The sequence below is a fragment of the Colletotrichum godetiae genome, assembly GCF_030913485.1.
Source record: "Colletotrichum godetiae strain CBS 193.32 chromosome Unknown BDP55scaffold_20, whole genome shotgun sequence".
NCBI lineage: Eukaryota > Fungi > Ascomycota > Sordariomycetes > Glomerellales > Glomerellaceae > Colletotrichum > Colletotrichum godetiae.
In genome coordinates this window covers 429,932-450,187 of record NW_026851268.1, presented here as the reverse complement: position 1 = coordinate 450,187, position 20,256 = coordinate 429,932, and the positions used below count along the sequence as shown (strand labels likewise).

General features: G+C 52.6%; 9 protein-coding genes across 9 annotated transcripts; 4 read left to right on the top strand and 5 right to left on the bottom strand.

Annotated features, from left to right (window-relative positions):
- The first annotated feature begins 1,791 nt into the window (after window positions 1–1,791).
- Window positions 1,792–2,902, top strand: BDP55DRAFT_610211 (acetyltransferase). Its single transcript, XM_060571167.1, has 2 exons — window positions 1,792–2,303; window positions 2,375–2,902. Exons 1-2 carry the CDS (start codon window positions 1,904–1,906, stop codon window positions 2,785–2,787), a joined length of 813 nt encoding a protein of 270 aa, XP_060429753.1. The 5' UTR covers window positions 1,792–1,903; the 3' UTR covers window positions 2,788–2,902.
- A 548-nt stretch (window positions 2,903–3,450) lies between these two features.
- Window positions 3,451–5,471, top strand: BDP55DRAFT_582306 (uncharacterized protein). Its single transcript, XM_060570835.1, has 3 exons — window positions 3,451–4,458; window positions 4,519–4,821; window positions 4,889–5,471. Exons 1-3 carry the CDS (start codon window positions 3,631–3,633, stop codon window positions 5,084–5,086), a joined length of 1,329 nt encoding a protein of 442 aa, XP_060429752.1. The 5' UTR covers window positions 3,451–3,630; the 3' UTR covers window positions 5,087–5,471.
- BDP55DRAFT_663633 (uncharacterized protein) lies at window positions 5,472–6,395 on the bottom strand. Its single transcript, XM_060574902.1, has one exon. The coding sequence runs from the start codon at window positions 6,231–6,233 to the stop codon at window positions 5,580–5,582; it is 654 nt and encodes a 217-aa protein (XP_060429751.1). The 5' UTR covers window positions 6,234–6,395; the 3' UTR covers window positions 5,472–5,579.
- A 671-nt stretch (window positions 6,396–7,066) lies between these two features.
- On the bottom strand, window positions 7,067–8,689 carry BDP55DRAFT_552168 (uncharacterized protein; the record flags this gene model as incomplete). The annotated part of the gene is made up of 3 exons (XM_060569182.1): window positions 7,067–7,793; window positions 7,851–7,928; window positions 7,986–8,689. The coding sequence occupies 3 exons, from the start codon at window positions 8,687–8,689 to the stop codon at window positions 7,067–7,069; spliced, it is 1,509 nt and encodes a 502-aa protein (XP_060429750.1).
- A 2,907-nt stretch (window positions 8,690–11,596) lies between these two features.
- BDP55DRAFT_631933 (PHB depolymerase family esterase) lies at window positions 11,597–12,475 on the top strand (the record flags this gene model as incomplete). The annotated part of the gene is made up of 1 exon (XM_060572346.1): window positions 11,597–12,475. One exon carries the CDS (start codon window positions 11,597–11,599, stop codon window positions 12,473–12,475), a length of 879 nt encoding a protein of 292 aa, XP_060429749.1.
- A 167-nt stretch (window positions 12,476–12,642) lies between these two features.
- BDP55DRAFT_552171 (fungal-specific transcription factor domain-containing protein) lies at window positions 12,643–14,699 on the bottom strand (the record flags this gene model as incomplete). Its single annotated transcript, XM_060569184.1, has 3 exons — window positions 12,643–13,365; window positions 13,423–13,689; window positions 13,749–14,699. The coding sequence occupies 3 exons, from the start codon at window positions 14,697–14,699 to the stop codon at window positions 12,643–12,645; spliced, it is 1,941 nt and encodes a 646-aa protein (XP_060429748.1).
- A 159-nt stretch (window positions 14,700–14,858) lies between these two features.
- Window positions 14,859–15,608, bottom strand: BDP55DRAFT_149066 (uncharacterized protein). The gene is made up of 2 exons (XM_060565602.1): window positions 15,217–15,608; window positions 14,859–15,038 (listed from the first exon to the last, which is right to left on the bottom strand). The coding sequence occupies exons 1-2, from the start codon at window positions 15,499–15,501 to the stop codon at window positions 15,018–15,020; spliced, it is 306 nt and encodes a 101-aa protein (XP_060429747.1). The 5' UTR covers window positions 15,502–15,608; the 3' UTR covers window positions 14,859–15,017.
- Window positions 15,609–16,374: 766 nt separating this feature from the next.
- On the top strand, window positions 16,375–18,239 carry BDP55DRAFT_728570 (apoptosis-antagonizing transcription factor; the record flags this gene model as incomplete). The annotated part of the gene is made up of 3 exons (XM_060579453.1): window positions 16,375–16,423; window positions 16,480–16,582; window positions 16,649–18,239. 3 exons carry the CDS (start codon window positions 16,375–16,377, stop codon window positions 18,237–18,239), a joined length of 1,743 nt encoding a protein of 580 aa, XP_060429746.1.
- Window positions 18,240–18,737: 498 nt separating this feature from the next.
- On the bottom strand, window positions 18,738–20,061 carry BDP55DRAFT_728569 (uncharacterized protein; the record flags this gene model as incomplete). The annotated part of the gene is made up of 2 exons (XM_060579452.1): window positions 18,738–19,854; window positions 19,949–20,061. 2 exons carry the CDS (start codon window positions 20,059–20,061, stop codon window positions 18,738–18,740), a joined length of 1,230 nt encoding a protein of 409 aa, XP_060429745.1.
- Between the last annotated feature and the right edge of the window lie 195 nt (window positions 20,062–20,256).

Below are 20,256 nucleotides of genomic sequence, written 5' to 3'. Positions count from 1 at the left end.
CACTCATCGAGACTACTTCTCCCAAGGAGGCATGTGACTGTGGGTTGACCAGCAGCGCAGTTGGTTCCAGCCGCGCCTTGTGGCAACCTCAACGCCAAGTTCTCAGGACTAACCGATGCGAGCCCATGCACCAAATTTTACTCTATCTTCTATCTTCCAGGTGCATCCACATCGAAGGGCTTGGGTGGATTCAAGGTGTCAACATTAGAATCGTTGACAGCACGAAGTGTGCCTGTCAGTCTGGACGCAGCCCAGTAAGTATTCTTCTTCTGCAGCTTATCTCCGGCCCAGATTTCTCGTCTATCACCTACACACTACGGAAGTAAATATGGCTTGAAAAAGAGCGATGTGTGGAAGGAAGATTTTCGTAAGTAGTGACTTACAAACTCTTTAAGTAATGCGAAAGATCGATTCACGTCAAAAGCAAACTTCGCCAGACGAGGCGCAAAAGTCAGACCATGTCTATCAGGGGTGGCCCTTGAACGCTCTCGCTCTTGCTCCAACTTGAGATGAACCCATTGCCACATGCGAAGCAACTCGGTCTGTCCCGAAGAAAGAAGGCGCCAAGTCATTTCCCACGATGCAAAGGGACTCTTACGGCCCCCCATGTCTAGTCCTCGGTTAGACAATGCAACCCCAGGGCTGAAAACCCCCCTTGTCTAGCGTTGTCACTAGTCTAAGCTGAGATGATCCTCCGGTAAGGAACCTTGCCTGAACTCCACGATGCCGAAAGCCGGATTGGGTGGATTGATCAGATAACGAGAGTAGTGGGGTAGTAGAGCGGATCTGATAACTTGACTTGGCATCATGTGCAAGAGAATAATTCGGCGAGGATTTTCAACTTTACTTTGTGGCGTTTGCGCCTCCAGGACTAAGCGAGGTAATACGTGATACTTTTTGGGTTACGTCTACTAACTAGTCAACTAAGGGTATGAGGCAGGTGCCCAGAGACCGTTGGGGCGTTCTTCGTGTCCTTTTTGAAGAGTGTGGACTACACTCTAGTTTAGTTGCCTTGGAGCCAATAGTTTTTTGGATTCACGATATGGATGCCAACATAGGTGTTGGTCGAGCACGCTCGCTAAACCCAGCTGTTGGTCATGGCCAAATGTTGAAAGCTCGGCAACGACACAGTGGGGAACAGTTCCGCAGACACGTTGATCATGGATCAATGGCCTTTTGCTAGCTCATTCATCGGGTCTGCATGAGTTCATGGCTGTCCCGCCCATTTGGGTGAGTGGGCGGCATCGAGTCACAGAGCCCGCAACCGAGTAAGAGGTTGCAGCCATCAACACTTGGCCGAAAATCCCCAAGGGTCTAGGGCGTAGCAGAGCGGGGGACCAACACGAGGGCGCGAGCAGACTTTTGCTGCTAAAATGGCGGATCTGATAACTCTAAACGAGCCTGGACGCGGTGGAATTGTGCCGAAGAGCTCGCTAAGTTGGGAACTTGAGTGGCCCACTGGCATGTTCTTGGAGTTTCCCGTGCCAACTTGGTCCACGTCGAAGATTTGAAGCTCCGCATCGCAGACACCTTTCCGTGGGTTGGTTGCGCCGGAGGCTTCCTTCGCCTGGGCGAGACCAGTAAACTTGTGTGGTTTTCCCTCCCTTGGTCAAGAGGGGTTTCCGCACCGGGTGTAGCAGGGGTTCGACTTCAAGGTCCTCTCGTCCTTGATCGGAGTAATTGAAGGGGCTTTTGGGGAGATCACAGATACATGGGCTAAATTGAGAGACAAAGGGATGTATATAAGTTCAGATGAAGTCCTCGGTCAGAGCCATCGCTTTCAAGAGACGCCCCAAATCATTGTACTCTAAAATTCCACTGTCCTTTTGGTACTATTCTCATCCGCATAACTATCTTGTCATACTATACCTTCAAGTCAGCTCTCCTTTGAACATCAGTCAACATGGGTTACGCAATTCTCCCAGCGCTCATTCCCGACATCCAGAAGGTCTATGACTCGTATTTCAAAGCCTTCACCGGTGATGAGATGGGAGAGATCATGGTTAAAGTCCTGTTCCCCAACGGCACAAACTCTGAAGAGTTCCGTAAGGCACACACCGCTGGCACATTGGCCTGGTGGCATCACAGCGACTGCCAGTACACCTACAAGTGCGTCGACACCGATACTGGCGAGATCGTCGGTATGGCGCTGGGCGACATCTACCTCAGAGAGCGGACTGAGGAGGAGCGTAAGAACCACGGGGTTGGTTGGCTCGAAGGCAAGGACAGAGAGCGAGCCGAGGCTGTTCTCAACCCCCTGCACGAGGCTAGAGAGAAGCTGTTTGGTGGGCGCCGCTACATCTGTAAGTCAACAGAACCCGTTTCAAAGAGGGGTCCCCTAGCAAACTAAACTGACTCGACCTGCTTCTTCCAGACTCTCATGTTATTGCCATCGATCCCAAGCACCAGGGCAGGAAGGCTGGTGCCCTCTGGTGTAAGTGGGGAGCGGAACTCAGCGACAGCCTGGGCCTCCCTCTGTACTTTGAGTCCTCCCCTTCCACCTACAAGCTATACGAAAAGATGGGCTACGAGACTCTGGATGAAAAGATTGTCCACAGCGCGGAGCTCATGGGACAACCGGAAGACACAGTCGTTCCGCTCATGGTCAAGATGCCTGCATGTGCAGGGGGCATGACTTTCAAGGAGTGGCGTGCTGCAGGATACCCTCCCTTCAACGAGGTCAAGAGTGTCTCGGCGGCTCTTGTAGTCGATATGATTGGTGTCGACCAGAAGGCTAGCAATGGTGCCATGTCTGTGGAGGTGCAGGTTCAGGAGGTACATGTTTGAAAAGAGGGACCTTGTTTTTTGATTTTGGCGTTCCAGCATGCTTCAAAATTCCCCTATTTGGTTAATGCAATCGACCTCTATAATGCTTATTTTGTCTGTTACTCGTGTCTCCCCCCTACCTTTCAAAGGGTCTTTTGCACGCGAGGTCTGTCCAGGAGAGCCATGACTCGTTGTTTGGATGACCCTTGTTCGGTTCTCGGAGTGGAAATTAGGCTCCTTGGTCCGGTAAAGGGGTACCGGCGTCGGCAGGATCTCATTACTGTCGGCCGTACGGACCCACGGTGCTGCTTATACCGTCTTTGGAATTCCGTACCGAGCGTGGTAAAAACAATGCAGTCTTTTCCACTGGAACTTAGGGAGAAATGTGCGAGGGTTTCTCCTCCGTCGGAGATGTTTGTACGTCATAAACGCTCGCAACTGTCCCGAAAGTGTGGCACCTTGTCTTAGCGTCCAAACTCTTGGACGATGGAAGTCACTACAGAGAAATACCTACCTCATGCTCAACGGTGATTCACCTTTCAGGCAAGGTCGAGACCGAGGTCAATACGAAAAGCCCGAGGAGCTGCCTCTTTAAAATGCGCCAGCGTGTCAACCAACAACTGGAATTGAGCAGTTCCGGGGATAGCGTCGGCCGATGCGACATCGGTCATTTCACAGCCGATTCGTCCGCCGAATGGCAGCACGCTACTAAACGAGACCGGTTCCCGTTTTGATCTAATCAGATGCATCTGATAAGTATTGAGACCACCCGCCTAATCAGATCCTGTCAATAATCATTGTACCACACCTCCCTTGACCCTTTGCCCCTAACAAACCCGCGGACTCCGGTTGTTGCCGTCGAAGATGGACAAAATTAGGAAGGTCGTCCTTTTCGTGAGACTTGTAGGATACTCGCTACGGCTTTATGCGGACTTTTTCTCCCGATCTTACACGACCAAGAAGCTCCACGCCGGTCCCGCATCGAAGAATGGCGAACCGATCAACATCGTAGTCATCGGCGCTTCTTTTGCCGGATACCATGCTGCTAGAGTAATTGCAACCTCTCTTCCCGCAGATGGTCCGTACCGACTTATTATTGTCGAGCCTAATCAACATTGGCAATTCACCTGGACGTTGCCACGCTTCTGTGTCGTTGAGGGACACGAGCACAAGACATTCATCCCCTATGGCCCCTATTTGCCAGCGGGCTCGGAGAAGATTGTACGATGGGTTCACGATCGCGTCTCCACGATTACCGAGAACACGGTGACAATCCAAGGCACAGGAGAGAAGATTCCATACTCGTACATGGTCATCGCAACTGGATCAGGCGTTGGAATGTCGTTGCCGTCAAGGGTAGGCTCAACAGACAAAGTCGAAGGAACCAAGCTGCTGCAAGGTTTCCAGCAACGCATCAAAGCCGCCAAGAATCTTATTGTCGTTGGTGGAGGAGCTGCAGGTGTCGAGCTCGCCGCGGATGCCAAAGACCAGTATTCGGATAAGACCGTCACCTTGATCCACTCGAGAGACGCAGTCATGAACCGCTTCGGTCATGACTTGCAGGCTAAAGCTCTCGCGGGGTTGAAGGACCTCGGAGTTGAAGTCATACTCGGAGAACGGACAACATCCGAAGAGCCTGTAGATGGCTTCGTCACACTTCGCTCCGGGCGAAAAGTCGAATGCGATTTCATGGTGAGCCAAAACCTAGAGTTTCAATCTTTGTACAATTCCTAACGATTTTTGCACGTCTAGGTGAACGCTACTGGCCAGCAGCCTTCCTCTCAACTCATCAGCGACTTTGTCCCTGGGGCGATCGCAAAGTCAGGCCGTATCAAGGTCAAGTCAACAATGCAAATCGACATCGATTCACTACCGCACATTTACGTATGTGGCGATGTTGCCGAGGCCGGCGTCACCAACCCCAATGCCCGAGCCGCTATGAAGCAAGCCATCTACGCCGCCGACAACCTCGTTCTCTCTCTTCAGTCAAAGACGCCTTCCAACATTTACGAGCACTACTGGGCTGATGGAGTCATCAAGTTGACGCTAGGTCTTGTAAGTCTTTAGTCTTCGCAAGAGCGCTTTCCGCCACTTTTCAGCATTCGTACCTAACGCATTACAGCACAAATCTATCACTGCTTTCGGGATCGGGGACACAGAACTGCTCTTCCGCGGGAAAGAGAAGGAGATCACGCTCATGATTGAGCGTGCTTGGACAAATATGGGAGCTAAGCCTTACGAAGATAAGGAGTATGAAACGGGAAGAGCACAAACCAGTGTCGCGGATAAGGCTCTCGAGGTGACCAACGAAACGGTGTAATAGTCGACAGCTAGAGCGGTTGGTCGTCACTGATCAGGGCTTAATCGTCTTGTGTCTATAAATGGAACGAGAGGCTCTTTCAAAGTTTAAAGCTAGAGGATGCAAGTACCGATACCATCTCTGATGCTTCGGTGACATGGTTTGATCAGACTCATGGGCTCCGCCTGTGCATGATACTGTACTCCGTTTGGTATGGAGTCTCCCACATTCCGGGTGGGACAAGACCGAAGCCCTGCCTGTTACCAGGTCCTAGGTTACAACCCGCGGCCCGCATATCCCATCGGCTTCAGCAGGCCTGCAGATCTGCCGGTCGTGCAAAAGCTAACGGCACTAGCATGTACTTTGGGGATCATGTCGAATACAGAAAAGCCTAATCAAACCTCTCTGCTCTTCGTCTATTGTCTGCATCAGGAAAATCAAGGCCCCTACAAGAGAAACAGTAGAAGCAATATGTTCATGAATCCCTCGATACAGCCGTCCCTTCTTTTTAAGGCTATTCTTCAGGCGTAGAACCTTCTTCGTCTCCGAACCACGTTATCGTTAGCCGCTCTGTTTGAGATTCCATCTGAACACCACACACCGTCGCCTTGCACTTCCACCCCGTGTCCTTCTCCCTATGAACACCATCAATCTTGATCAAAACATCCACCTTCCGGCACCTCTCCTCCTCCCTCTCATTCCACAACCTTCCACACCGCCAGCAGAGACGAAAAACCTCCCCTTTCTTCTTAATTGGCTGCAAATGACCATACCACCTCTCACGAACAGCGCAGTCCCAGCACCGTCTCAAAGTTATCGACTTCCGGAACCTCCACTTTTCGTATCTCTTCATTCTGTCGCCGAAAGAGGCCTTGTCCAGGACACGGCCGCATCCGTAGCATGGCCATTGCCTTCCGAACCCGCGAAGACTGTTGCGAGAGCTGTGGCGCTCTGTTTCGCAGAGGAATTGAATCCATTGTCGTTTGGGTACAAGTGCGCAATTGTTGAGATAGTCGCGGGAAATGGAGTTGACGGATGAAAGTTTGAGAATGTCCACGTAGTCCAGGTAAGAGGCGATTTGATAATGAATATCGAAAGGCAAGCGTTCGAAGAGCAAGTATCGGACTAGAGGTGGCATTCCTGTTGTTGTTCCTTGATTTGGTCTCATTGCCTTGAGTGTGGATGCTGTTGAGTGGTTTAAGAATCATTGTACATGCTGTTGTCTTCACTCCTTTTCATTGGTATATTGATTTCAAAATATAGGAATAGTTCCGTAGCAATTTCAAGTGCAAGTGGTTGGGAGTAAATCCTATTATGAATGGGTAAAGTCTTTGGATACAATTCGTTGCTGCCTAGATTTGCTGGTCATAGTGTCAGAGTCATCGTTACCACCGGCTCAGGCGGCCCGGCTTACCGTATCTTTGTCATAGGTAGAACTGTTTCGTCTCCTTAGGATTAACGCATACAGCAACTAATACATAGGTTTCTTTCTTTCAACTCTGACACTTATGCAACAAGAGACTGCGTTAAGTCTCTCAAAGGTAGGATCCAAGATTGCTTCTCAGAATCAAGGGGTCTTGCTCACAACTTTCTCGCAGGAGGAGACGCCGATTGCAAGATGTTGTCACAGGCTCAGAAGATCAAGTTCTTAAGTCGGTTCGGGACTCTTTACTATTCTCTCCTCTATTGATTGTTTGAGTCCAGTGGTTTTTCGTCCTCTTATACAATCACGACCCCAAGGCCACGAGAAATAACCAGAAACCAGGCGATTGTCAGCAATAAACTTCTATTCAGTTGCGTCAATAATATTCAATACCCATCATGAATACTTTAAGATACCTTTTTGTCAAATAATCCTGGGTACCCATGTAATCCATTACGCCCCGTAGCCCCGGACTCTCACCATGCACGTGGCAGAGAGGCGCAGAATCATCCCAAAACTCTCCCGTTTTACCATACCAAGTTGACTCATACAAATTCATCAGACACCTCTCATTATGTTCATGACTGCTGTAAATCATACTCCTTGGGCTTTTTGCCGTTGATGTACTCCCATAGCCTGCTCTTTCGACATACCTTGTCCCCTTCAGCGTCGCAACGGCCGTTTCCAGCTTTCATGCGCTTGTCCATAAAAGACTCCACCACAGGCCTGCCTTTGCTCTCCACGACGCCAGTCAGAGTCTCATTCAAGGGAAAGAGCCTGTCGAGGTAATGCTGGTTCAGCAGGTGACCGAACACGTTGTTCTCGAAAAGTAGTCCGGCAAAAGTGTTCTGTCTCTTATCCAGGCGTATAATATCATCAACGATGGGCAGAAAAGGATGCCTTCCATCCATTGGCAGAGGGTTGCTTTGCTCGGCAACCAGGGACTTGAAATGTATAACTCCCCATTGAGACACAAAGTCGCCAGTGTTGCCGTAATGCTCGATGTGGCCGATGACGTGTTCGTTGAGCGAGGTTTCGGGGTCGTTAAAGTGGTTGGCAGCGTTACCGAAAGTATAGATCTCCAGCTTATGCAAGGTCTCTCGGCGGTAGTTGGAGAGGAGCCAATCGAGAATGATGCTGCCCTCAAGGCCACCTTGGGAATGAAGGATGAGAACCGTTTTGTCTTTCTTCTGCGCAGGGTCCAGGGCAGCTGTGATGAGCGCATAGCAAGTTCTGGTGTCCGAGGTACCAAAGTAGAAGCATCGCTCTAGGAGACACTGGATGAGATCAAAGATGATTCCAGACCTACGGCATGAGAATTTAGCGGATTTCATTCCTTAGTTAAAAGTCATTATGACTTACGTTCTGTTGTGGACACCCGTGATGGGACGTTGAAAAGTCCGTGAAAGTCTGTTGATGTTTCCCTGCAGCCAGTGCGAGCTAGCCTGTCGTTAGAAGCATGCTCAAAACACGCAATTGTGATCAGAGTGCACTTACCCAACAGACACGCCGTTAAGAAAGATCCATTCTTCGCTGTACTTCTCGTTGGGGTCCAGTGATTTCCAATTAGCCGACTCCGGCCACAGAGCATGCTGAGATTTGAGCAAGTTGTTCTCGGTTCCGGCGTTGAGCTGTAAACAGAAGAGATAGTTGACGAAGATGAATCCGCCGATGTAAAGGACGAATAGCTGGAATGGGAGGGTGGCAAGGAATGGCAGCGAAACGAGGAAAGCGAGTTGCGTCACGATGAGAATTCCATGTATAAAGAGGCACCAGAGGTTTCCGACCGAAGGGTACAGCTCGTCCATTTCGCCGGAAGGATAGAAGGGGTCGATGAGACCTTGGTACCTAGTCTGGATGGCTGAGATGGCGGTGTCAATGGGGCCTTTCAGGAGCCATTTGGGCACCCACGACTTATCGAGCTTCGGATAGCGGACTCCATCTCGCCGAGGATACCATAGGGGAGAGATGACGAAGGGAATGAATCCGATGCACCTGATGAAGAGGACTAAGTCGTCCCAGAGGAGCCGCCATGGCGGTGCAGTGTAGTATTCGGGCAGCGTGGCCTTGATTTCTTCGGTAACGCCAGATGGCGATGCTGCCGAGTTCGCGACTGCCAGCGATGTGGTAACGGGGCGCTTAGTTTTGTCGACCGACTGATAGACGTTGACGAAGTGCGCCGATGTCGTGGAAGCCGCCATGGCGAAGGAGAGGTCGGAGGTGACGCAATTCGCGATGACTGACAACGTTCACGAGGCTTAGGTTTGGAATGTTGAAGGGTTCGGATTATTTTTCAAGATTGACGAGAATTTGGGACATTCGCTTGCCTTTTGTACCTTCTGCCTTACCTGCCATGCTCATCCTGCGTGCCTGCCCTCTTTGTGTTTCGGATGCACAGTCCCGCCCGCCCTTGGCACTAGCGGAAGAGGCTGACGACGGTCTATCAGAAGAAGCAATAATTCCTCACTTGACTTGGCATAGTAGCATTCAAGGCTGACTCTTAATCACATGCTCTGAACTTTTGGAACATTTACCATTGTACTACGGGATGCCTTGTTGGTTGAATCTGACATAAGAAAGCCATCTATTGGCTGCAACCACTTGAGTTGCCTATCTGAGCCATGCGGTGGCACGCGTGGCACGCAAATCACAGCGAGCGTGCCACACACGCGACACCGTCCCTTGGAATCTGGGCTGCATATGATGCGCCATCGCCCTCCACTTGTCAGCCCGGCATCTGAGTCTGATGGGTCGCGCTTGAATCCTTGCTGTTGCACCGTTTACCTTCTTCTGCACCTATGAGCATACGAGACGGGCTATCGAGCCGCATTCTCAGCCCCCAATTCCCTATCCATGGTGCGCCTTTTCCAACGGCTATGTCCGTCTGACGTGCAACCGATGCACAGGTACGAGTTGATTTCTGACATTGAGGTAGACTTCTATGCAGATAGGCGTCGGTACTTGTTAAGTCGATTTCCTACGATATTGGACTCGCTGGCTTCGGTGATGTAGAAAGAAACATTATGAGGCTTGATAAACGGCTTCGATGATCGCTGCCAACTTAGAGGTTTTGATGTATCATGCCGATGCGATACAGAGTGAAGGCTCGGCAGTGTTCCATGCCAATCGCTCTCCCTTCTCGTCGGACACATCAAACTTATATGTCAGATGAGACGAGAGACGGGCTCAATACCACTGACGTTGTGCAATAGCAGGCGGAGGTTGAGGCCAGAGGGCCCCCAGTGCTGCCAAAGCAGCCGGTACCAAGCCTCCTTGATCCTGCCGTTGATGCTGAATCGGAGGCTGATACGGGACCGGAGGCTGATACTGTACCGGAGGCTCATAGACTTGAACCGGCACTTGATACTGGACCGGCGGCATCTGGTACATGCAACATGCAGGCGGGTCGTTTTCGGAGTCACCGTCGGGGGTCGGCGGCTGTATAGCGATGCATTGATAAATACCAAATAAAACGGCCATTCCTACTATCGTGCTGAGCACAGCGATTGTGACCGCTAAATCGGTCTTAATGGCGATAGATTCTGTGTACTAGCTTCGTAAGTGGTTGTCACAAAAGGTAGACCGCTCCTCATGGGCAGCATCAACCTCACCTATTTCCCGTGATAGAAGTATTTTAGTGATTAACCGGGAGACGACTGGCTGTTGTTGCTGGCTGTACTAACGTTGCTGAATATATGCGGGAAGATGGCGAGTGCGGATGGATAATGGATGTCAAAATTCTTGAAGAAAGTCCGAGGCTGTGATACAAAGGAGAGATGATATTTTCGTTTCGATATTTCGTCTACGGATAAGTTAGGCCATTGTATACTCTTTTCAGCATGGCTTCGGAGATATCAACCCCCCACGACTTTCAAGTAGACAGGTTGACGGAGAAAGTTCTCACGACTGCTGGGCTTCAGGTGCCTGATTCCTGATTCTCGCTATGCAGTAGAAGTTTAGGAAAACCTTAACCAAAACCATACCTCAAGCAAACGCTCTCTCTTGGGACTCTCCTACGTACCACGGTAGAGATGATTGTTTCGACTTTCCGTTGCGGCGAAGTCGTGTCAAGGACCCCACCAAGGTTGAATTCCATCAAGGGCTCTGGAAACCCCGAGGGCCTCGAACTGTAGATTGATAGCTATGGCGTCGTGAGTATAGCGGGGACATACCTACTATTATTCAATAAGGCTGAAGGATCGACAGAGCATGGGCAGTTCCGCCGCGAATAGCGTAAATCATGCTCCGAGATGCATCCCCACTTCTCACCGGTTCCCAGGCCCGAAGGCGGGGCCGGTCGGACACTGACGACGGACTTTCCGCGGGGCTTGCTGCAACTTCGTTTATTTCTTCTTCTGTCTATCCCATATGTGAAATCTTTTCACTCGCTAAGGTGAAATCGGAATGCGACCTTATTGTAATACGCGCACCGAGGCGGCAGACATCCCTGTCCGCGCGGGGTTGCGAACCGAGGATCGTCCTCACTTGGCTACTTGCTTCTCCAAAACGAGACAGCAACAACACCTTCTTTTTTTGGTTCTGTCTAGATTGGCCACCAATCCCCTTTGTTTCCATATAACCAAGCAAGTCTGCAATCTATATAGTACAAGAGCCAAGATAGATCCAGCTCCTCAAACCAACTACCGACCACCGTTGCCGAAGCTATGGGCACTCTCAAATCCTTGGATATTCAGGGGTAATCTGCCAACCAACTTCAACTCAGCAAATCGCAACCTTCCCCTTTTATAGCCTGTGACTTGCCTTTTCGACTTCCACGGTTCGACTTGCCTTCCCCTCTAGACAGGTGTTACCGCTGTTGCGTAGAAGCTGTCAGCCTGTTGCATAGGAGCTTTTGCTAGTTTCTTGAATGTGACGATGGAATACCAAAAGGCGCTTTGTGCTTTGTATTGAGCCGAGGCCTGGACTTTAGGCAAGTCACAACGGCTGTTGGGACATCTCTGACTTCTGATCATCGGTCTCGTGGTTCGAATCTCCTGTATAAGAACAAGCTCATCGTCGAGATTCTTCATCTGACTCTGCATCCCCATCCACAGTAACCTCGCAGCACCAGTCCAACACCAAGCGTCATTCCTCACGAACCAGCCAAAATGCATCCCCTCACTCTCTTCATTGCCGCCCTCCCGCTGGCAACCCAAACCAACGCAGCCCTTCAACGCGTCACAAACTTCGGCTCAAACCCAACAGGTCTGACAATGGACATCTCCGTGCCCCCCAACCTCACAGCCTCCCCAGCTATCGTTCTCGCCCTCCACGGCTGCGGCGGGTCCGGCGCAGCCTACAGCCGCCAAGCAGAGTACATCCCCCTCTCCGACGCCAAAGGCACCTTTGTCGTAATCTACCCGTCCTCCTCCCGCGACTTCAACTGCTGGGACGTCGCCACAACCGCCAGCCTGACCCGCGATGGCGGCGGCGACTCCACCGGCCTGGCCAACATGATCCGCTACACCATCGGGCAGTACGGCGCCGATCCGAATCGGGTCTTTGTGACGGGCAGCTCGTCGGGGTGCATGATGACCAACGTGCTGACGGCCACGTACCCGGACCTCTTCACCGCTACGTCGTGTTACTCGGGCGTCGCGGCGGGGTGTTTAGCTGGCTCACCGGGCTCGAGCCCCATCAGCGCCGATCCTACGTGTGCCAACGGTTTGATTGTCAAGACGGGCGAGCAGTGGGCTGCGCAGGTGCGCGCTATGTATCCCGGTTACAACGGGAGCTATCCGCGCGTGCAGACGTTCCATGGCACGGCGGACTCGCTTGTCAAGTACCCCAACTTGGCTGAGCAGCTCAAGGAGTGGTCCACCATTCACGGCGTGAGCTTCGTCAAGAACAACACCAACACGCCTATTAGTGGGTACACGCAAATGATTTATGGCGATGGAACCAAGCTTGTGGGATACTCTGCGCAAGGTGTCGGACACACGGTTCCTGTTCAGGAGGATCAGGACTTGAAGTGGTTCGGCTTGTGACAGCCTTGTTTAGAAAGCAAGATTGAGAATACAGTTGAAGGTTAAGCTGATTTTGGTGCAGTGCAATATGCACAGCGTAGATATGGAAGCAGGCGCTAAATCTCCGCTAGATGCATGAAGTGAACAAATTTCCTAAGCATGGGATGCAAAATGTTGCTTAATTGACACTAGAACATTTCCCTGAAGTGGGTGAAGACATTGTCCACATATGGGTTCGAAACAGCAGTGGTTGTCGGGGGTATGCTAGCGTCGGGCTGGCCACCAAAACCATCGTCTCCGTTAGATGCGAAGCCATTGAGTCCCAGATATCCTTCAAAAATGCGACTCATCTCGTTCTGAATGCGGACTCCGTTGCCTGGTGACTGGGCCGTATCCAGAGTTGGTGTTTGTTGTTGAGGTATCGTGGGGGTTGTGGATGAGCGTCCGAAAGGCGCAATCCCAGCCGAACTGTTCGGCATGCGTCCGCCACTTGCCAGTCCAGCCATCGTTAGAGCCGCGGAGCTATGCGCATCTTCATCTGGCAGGTTGCGGAGACCGATGCTTGGCGCAACTTTTTTGAGCGAACTGATTGTACGCCACAGCCGCTGAGAGACCCAGCTTTTGGCGGAAAGATCCTTGACGAGCTCCAGGGCCATGTAGAACTCTTCTCGGCACGTGGAGCTGAACCTTACTGGAGCATGAACAGAAGCCAGAAAGAGAACAGAGATTGCCGATGTCAGGAACTGGTGATAAAACACCTGTATCTTGCGGTACAGATTCGTGGTGTTATTGAGATGGCTGAGATAGCGGATCGTGTCTTTCGCGAGGTCAACCACACGTTGAGCTTGGGCAAAGTGGCTCATGATGCTAGTAGCACTATGCAGAATCGGCGTGTATAGCCAAATACGGATCTGTACACAAGTAAGCATCAAAATCATGGCTGCAGTCCCTAGTACCGCAATACAAACCTGGTTGAACCGCAAATATGTCCAAATGCGCAGGCGCTGAAGGTTGTATGATGGAGTCGAGGTCATTTGCTTCTCCTTGTCCCAATTACGGAGCTTGACTTCTTCTGGTACATTCTCGTACCATTGAAGGATCTCTTGGTCTATCTGCTCCATGTCTTCATAACGGAGCTCACGGGCTAGGACAGGGCCAAAGTCTGTGACTTGACGCCAGACCTTAGCACCCAACCTCGAGTAGCTGATCATAGCAACCAAGTACGGATACTCGTCCTGTGTTGTTGTGAGAAAAGACACGTCCAGATAGTTCACGTTGGAAAAGGGCTACTCACAGGCATGGGTAGTTCTGGATCAATTTCTTCATCCGGGACGACGAATGGCAGGCCAGTGTTAAAAGCCCACCGCCGGTCCAGAACGTAGGCTGACCAGAAACTATTCAAGGCGTTTTTCCTATCCTCTTCGTTCTTGATTTTCGCGATGCCGGTTGTCCTATGGATGCCCATTTCCAGGCACAACCTGGTGACTTGGCCCATGACGCGCCATGCCAGAATTTCCTCGTTGGCCAAGAATCTGTAGCCAGCGAGAAGACACAGCGCCGGAAGGCTCACAAAGTCGACCGCCTCGACCATGAGCTTCCGATTGAGGACGGCGTCCATGCTGTCAATTAGCTTGCATGCTTTCCCGCTGTGGCCGTGCTCTTCAACCACAAGAGCGCAGCTCATGACGATCTTCAGCTGCAATGTCTTGTCGTCATTGAGACTTGGTGTGATGCCCTGCTTTCGGGCTGATTCCATGTAAGCCGTCAGGTGACGGACATGCTCAATGACGGACGGTATCTTGATGACGGGATACATGATGCCGACCTCTTCGTCATGTAGTCGACATAGGCGAATCATTTCGTCCTTGCCAAAGTCCCACAAGGGGTCGAGTTGACTTTCTTGTGGAGGCATACGGAAAGGACTGTCCTCGGGTACACCAAGGGGCGTGCCTTGTTCATCCTCCCCAATGCCCTTGTAGCCCATATTGTGAATGGTAGTGTTGGCGATGTCAAGACTGTAAGCCATACTGGTGGGGCCACGGAAGGTTGCCTGCTTCGTTTGGGTCAACTCAGGCCGGTGGAGAGGAGATAGCGAGCTCGCCGGGGAGGCCTGAACTGTGCTTGAGGGGAAATGTAATACTTTGTCCTGGATGGGTGCAAGACGCAGGGTTTCGGAACGGAGAGCATTCATATTTTGATAGAGGTTATCGACCTGCTCTTGCAAGCGGGTCATCTGGTCCGTCATGGTCTTGTACTCGTCCGAGTCCTTGAAGTTGTTGGAGCAGCAGTTCGGGGCATAGAGGCACTGCAAGTTGAGATTGCCGCATCGTTGACAGGGAGTTTCGCCATTGCACTTGATTTTGCGTCTCTTGCATTCGTTACTGCGTGGCACGTATTAGTGATCTTGTCTCTTGCTAAGATATGTTTCATGACTTGGAGTTTATCGTGGGCAATGGTGTATCTAGTCAAGCGGTTGGGCCAAGGATCCCCAACCACAAGAGACGTAGTCGCAGTGGTCTTAGGCCGGACGCATGCCGAAGACATAGCCGGGACGGAGGTATCCTTACCAGGCAATGGATATGTACTGGGACAGCGGCAATTAGCTTTCTGGAGTTCCGCAAAGTTTATCATTGACATGGCACACAGGGGAACAGATAGTCACAGGGGGAGATGACGAGGACGAGGAGATGATGGGTAGGTAAAGGTAAGGTAAGGTATGGTGAAGACTGGATAGCGTATAGACAACGGGAAAGACTACGCACCCGATTCCTCTTGCTTCTCTGCTGCTTAGCAGCATTGCTCTCATCCTCCGACTTCCTCTTGGAACCAGTGACGGAGCTTGAGCCAGGTGTTCCGACTTGAGTTGCACCTCTGGAGGCCCCTGGTTGTTGTGCGGAATTGTCTCCGGGGGTCGCGGAAAGGGGGGAATGGACAGAGTGATTGTGTGGAGAATAAGCGGCGGCAGTGGCAGCGTGGTCAGGCGGCAAAGGGACGGCTGCTTGGGTCAAGTAGCGCAAGTCGCTGACCTGCGCATCAATCTGCTCCATTGCGCATTGCGAGGCCCCCGGCGGACCTGTGTTTTTGTTTGTTTCTCGCGTTCGATCGTGAGCGACTGTTGAGCGATGGGGAACAGGCGAGTAATGGCGATTTTCTCCCCTGTTTGCTCAGGCAGGTACTTGGGTACCTCACTGTCCCCCCCCCCCCCCCCCCTTTAGCCTCACTTCTTTCGGGTATCGGGGCTTTCCTGCTCCCAGCTAATCCCGCTGACATTCACGTGACCGGCTGAGCGTCCGGTCACGCGTTATCACGATCAATTCCACTTTTACATGATGCGATCTTCCATTGATTGGTCGCCCTATTGAGACTTCATTTAAGATGACGGCATTCCGCCCATTGCCCAGACTGTCAACCGAGGCTGAACCGCTAAAGGGCGCGGTATTGACTCTCAGATCTCTTAGAGATAACGATGCGGCCTGCCTTGTGCTTGCTAAGGTAAGGTTCCATTGGCATCTGGCTTCCGTTCAGCCAATAGGTATCCGTAGACGAACACGGAATCTGCTTCCAACACCGATGCGTATAGCAGGTTGCCCCTACAAAGTTTGAGAGATATAAAGGCCTATAACACGCGAAGGACTCCCCAACATAGCGCATTGACTTGCAGCAGTTTTGACCAAAAGACTGAGTGATTCGCATGTTTTTGAGTATTACTGAACATGCTGGCAATGAAATCCTGTAACCCAGTCCCAGGTTGCCAGGGTCCGTGAGCCGAGCTTACATAATGCATCAAACTTTCTTGGTGGGGTCCCTGGTTCTGCCGTGCCTCACCACCAAAAAGTTTCTTGAAGCCCAGAAAATTCACCCAGTATTGCGCAGCGGGCCCCTCTGCCAGTTGCCATACAAATCGTGAACCACATACAACGATGTCGGCCCGTAGAAGAACATCCGACTGGGAAGACAAGCCAGCAAAGGGTATGCGACATGTACTCACGAGCAGTATTGCAGTACTAACCCTACCACCTCTCTAGATCTCGATCCTGAGGCTGAGCACGTTGAGGAGAGCGAAAACGAGAGTGGGAGTGAAGAAAGCGCAGACGAGAATGTGGGCACCGAGCACTATGTCACAGTCGGGTACGATACATGCCAAACATTGCGTATAAACATGCAGCTTAGGGGAAAACTAACCTTCCATCACAGCAAGAGCAAACTCCGGGAAAAGGAGGGCGTCTCTCTGGGCCCGAAGTACCGCGGCGCCCGCGTCAGCCGCGATGCGCTGAACGACTCGAGCAACGACGATGAAAGCGAGATATTCGAGGATGCGCAGGAGGACCTGGACTCCAACGGCGAGGAGTACGACGACCCCGATGCCGCGGACCTGGCTGCCGACACTGCAGCCGCCGGAGACGAAGACGTCGAGATCTCGAGTGACGATGCACTTGGCGAAAGCGACGATGAGAAGCTCGACGCTTTTGCCTTCCGCGGCAGCTCGCAACCCAAGGATAAGAAGGGAGGGCGAAGCAAGAGGCCCACTGCTGCAGACTTCATCTCCGATGAGGAAGAAGAGGAAGACGACGAAGACGATGAAGGTGCTGCACTGGACGACGAGGACGACGAGATGGAGGACTCGGATGATAACGAAGGTCTGACGGACGGACTGGACGGGTCCGACGAAGAGGATGAAGACGAACTGGGCTCAGACGAAGATTCCGAGGAAGCCTCCGACGATGAGGATGACGATGAAGACGACAAGCCTCGCGGCAAGTCCTCCAAGAACGACGCCAGAGCCGAGCAGAGAAGGCTCATGAACGAAGGCTCAAAGGTCCTCGCCGCCTCCATCTCCGCCGCCGCGCAGCAAGACGCCCAAAAGGGCCTCGCCGTCCGCGAGCAGCGCAAGACCTTTGACGGCCTCCTCAACATTCGCATCAGGCTGCAAAAGGCCCTCGTCGCCACAAACTCCTTCTCCACCGTTGAAGATGACGAAGAAGAGCAAAATTCCGAACCGTACGAGGCGGCCGAGGAGGCGGCGCTGAAGCTGCTCAACACCCTCGACAGCTTCCGCGCCAGCCTGCTCCCCGCAGAGCTACAGCAGCAGCAGCAGGCCGGAGGCAAGCGCAAGCGTGGCGACGCGTTCGACGCCACGGCCTCGAGCCAGGACATCTGGGAGGGCATCCAGCAAGCCGAGGAGCGCGCGGCAAAGTACCGCAAAAAGGTCCTCGAGACGTGGTCCAGCAAGACGCGCAGCGCCACGGTGGAAGTCAAGTCGCGCAACCTCGTCTCCGCGCAGACGTCCATCGTCGCCTCCCTCGAGGAGCAGCTCCTCGGCGCAGACCGCCTCATCAAGCGCACCCGCACCCCGCGCTCCTGCGCGCCGGCGCAGGTCGCGGCCAAGGTCAACGAGGACCCGGAAATCTACGACGACGCCGACTTTTACCAGCTCCTCCTCAAGGAGCTCGTCGACCAGCGCACCGCGGACAACGGCGGCAGCAACGGCATCGCCGGCGCGCAGCCTACGGTGCGGTGGGCGGCGATGAAGGAGGCAAAGACCAAGAAGCACGTCGACAGGCGCGCGAGCAAGGGCCGCAAGATGCGCTTCAACGTGCACGAGAAGCTGCAGAACTTCATGGCGCCCGAGGACCGTAGGGCGTGGGAGCAGGAGGCCGTCGATAGGTTGTTCGGCACGCTGTTTGGCCAGAAGATGGAGCTTGGCGAGCAGGCTTCTGATGCGGAGATGGAGGATGAGGAGGAGGTTGATGCTGAGGAAGCTGGCCTGCGGTTGTTCCGCAACTAAAGAATTTGTAGGAATGTGAATAGCCAAAACAGGGGGGAAAACTGGGCATTGAAAAGTTTTGTACTTTCATCAAGATATCCCCGACGATATAGACCGGGCCGAGAAGCAATCACGGCGGTGAAGAACTCTGGTCAATAATCTCAAAAGACTGCCACTGGACTCTCATCTTCTCTCTCTGCAATAGCAGCCTCATAGACAGAAATCAGGTCCTGCCTCCAGGACACTGGATTCCTGCTTTCACCAACTTGGCTAGTATGGAAATAGGCAAGGATTTATGATAGTCTTGTCCCGAAGCTGGTTCTGTTCAAACCATAGCTCCATGATGGCTGTCCATTCATGCAAGTCTCCTTACTGGACAGGCTCTGCGCCACTTCCGCGACGAGACCAATGAGAGCAGAATAAGCACAAAAGTCCAATGATTCCGATCAGGAACTTGCTGGTCAACAACTCAAGCCACACGTCTACCTTTCCTCCCCCTCCAGCTCCACCCCCAATCCCCTAAATCGTAACACCACTCGACTTTCTCAGCGGCAACCCAGCCTTCTCATACGCCATATCAATCATCCTCATCTGACTAATACTATCCTCCCCATCAACCCAAACGCTCGTCTCCCTACCCCGGACGCGGTTGACAAACTGCTCCAGCTGATGCCGGTACGTGAACCAATACTCCTCCCCGTTGCCCGCCAACCCGGCTTCCTCAAAGGTATACGCCTTTTTAGACGTCTTCTCCGTCCACCTCTTGACAACCGAGCCTGAGCCCGTCCGCCTCACGACAAACTCGTCCACGATGTCGATGCGATGCCAAATCCCGCCCAGCATGAAATTCGCAAACTCAATCGTCCGCTTCCGCGTCTTCTCCTGGCCGGCAGGCAGCTTCTCGTCGGCGATCTTGACCTCTCTGTGCGTGACGCTCAGCCGCGGCAGCCCCATCCCCAACGTCCCCGTTCGGAACGCCCCTTCCGCATGCGCTGTCCCGCCATTGGCCATCCGCCAGGTGATATCCCACGCATAATCCGCCCTCTCCTCCGGCTCCGGCATCGTCTTGAACTTCGCCGTCAGACACTCCTCCGGCTCGACCCCAAACGCCTGCCGAATGCTCGAGACGGTATACGTCCCCAAATCCATCAACCCGCCGCCAGCAAGCCCATACTGGAATCGAATATCGTCATCCCCGAGTGCGAACCAGGGGATATACGCCCGCGCATGCACGTGCTCGACATTCTCCTGATCAACAAGCCCCATGAAATACTGCCAACTCGGCTGAAATCGGTAATGGAACGCCTCCAGCAAGACAGGACTTCCCTTTTCCTTGAGCAGCGGCAGCCGGAACAGGGTCTCGGCTTCCTGCGCGTTAGAGACGGAGGGCTTCTCTAAAAGGACGTGTTTGCCTGCCTGCAGCGCCTTGAGGGCCCACTCGTAGTGCAGGCCGTTGGGTAGCGGGACGTAGATTGCGTCAAGGTCCGGGTCGTCGATGACGGCCTGGTACGAGTCCTTGACGTCCGGGATGCCGTGCTTCAGGGCAAAGGCCTCGGCCTTTTTGCGGTCTCGGGCGGCGATGCATTGGACTATGACGTCTGGGTGAGTTTTGGCCGGTATGACGAGGGCCATTGGACTACATCTCGGGTTAGTTTCCCAATTGTTGAAGAGGAGGTACCTCGCATGTTTACATTTCACGTAAAAAAGGCAGAGTCCAAGGTAATACTTACGCAATATTGGCTGCGCCCAGGACGCCGAAGCGGATGGCGCCATCTTGCTTTGGTGTAACGGGCGGGTTGATGATGAGGTAGTTGCGGCGCAGGAAGCCGAAGACGGAGGCCATTTTCGATGGTGGTGATATGGATATGCGGTGAGGTGTACGCGTGTTTACAGGTTACAATTCGGTCAATTGAAGGCAATTGACAACTACAGCAACTCCCGAGTATTTATGAGAATGAACTTCAAATGTTATAATGATCAGTGAACCAACACACATGTGCAGGGTAAGGTGATTAGCAATCGGGGGCTGGCGTTGCAA

Bases quoted from the DNA above. Each gene is read 5' to 3' on its own strand.
- BDP55DRAFT_610211 (XM_060571167.1), top strand. From the start codon at position 1,904: ATGGGTTACGCAATTCTCCCAGCGCTCATTCCCGACATCCAGAAGGTC. The intron at 2,304-2,374 runs GTAAGTCAACAG...TGCTTCTTCCAG, and splicing joins TGGTGGGCGCCGCTACATCT to ACTCTCATGTTATTGCCATC.
- BDP55DRAFT_582306 (XM_060570835.1), top strand. From the start codon at position 3,631: ATGGACAAAATTAGGAAGGTCGTCCTTTTCGTGAGACTTGTAGGATAC. The intron at 4,459-4,518 runs GTGAGCCAAAAC...TTGCACGTCTAG, and splicing joins AAGTCGAATGCGATTTCATG to GTGAACGCTACTGGCCAGCA. The intron at 4,822-4,888 runs GTAAGTCTTTAG...AACGCATTACAG, and splicing joins TCAAGTTGACGCTAGGTCTT to CACAAATCTATCACTGCTTT.
- BDP55DRAFT_663633 (XM_060574902.1), bottom strand. From the start codon at position 6,233: ATGAGACCAAATCAAGGAACAACAACAGGAATGCCACCTCTAGTCCGA.
- BDP55DRAFT_149066 (XM_060565602.1), bottom strand. From the start codon at position 15,501: ATGGAGCAGATTGATGCGCAGGTCAGCGACTTGCGCTACTTGACCCAA. The intron at 15,039-15,216 runs GTGCGTAGTCTT...CCGCTGTCCCAG, and splicing joins AGAGAAGCAAGAGGAATCGG to TACATATCCATTGCCTGGTA.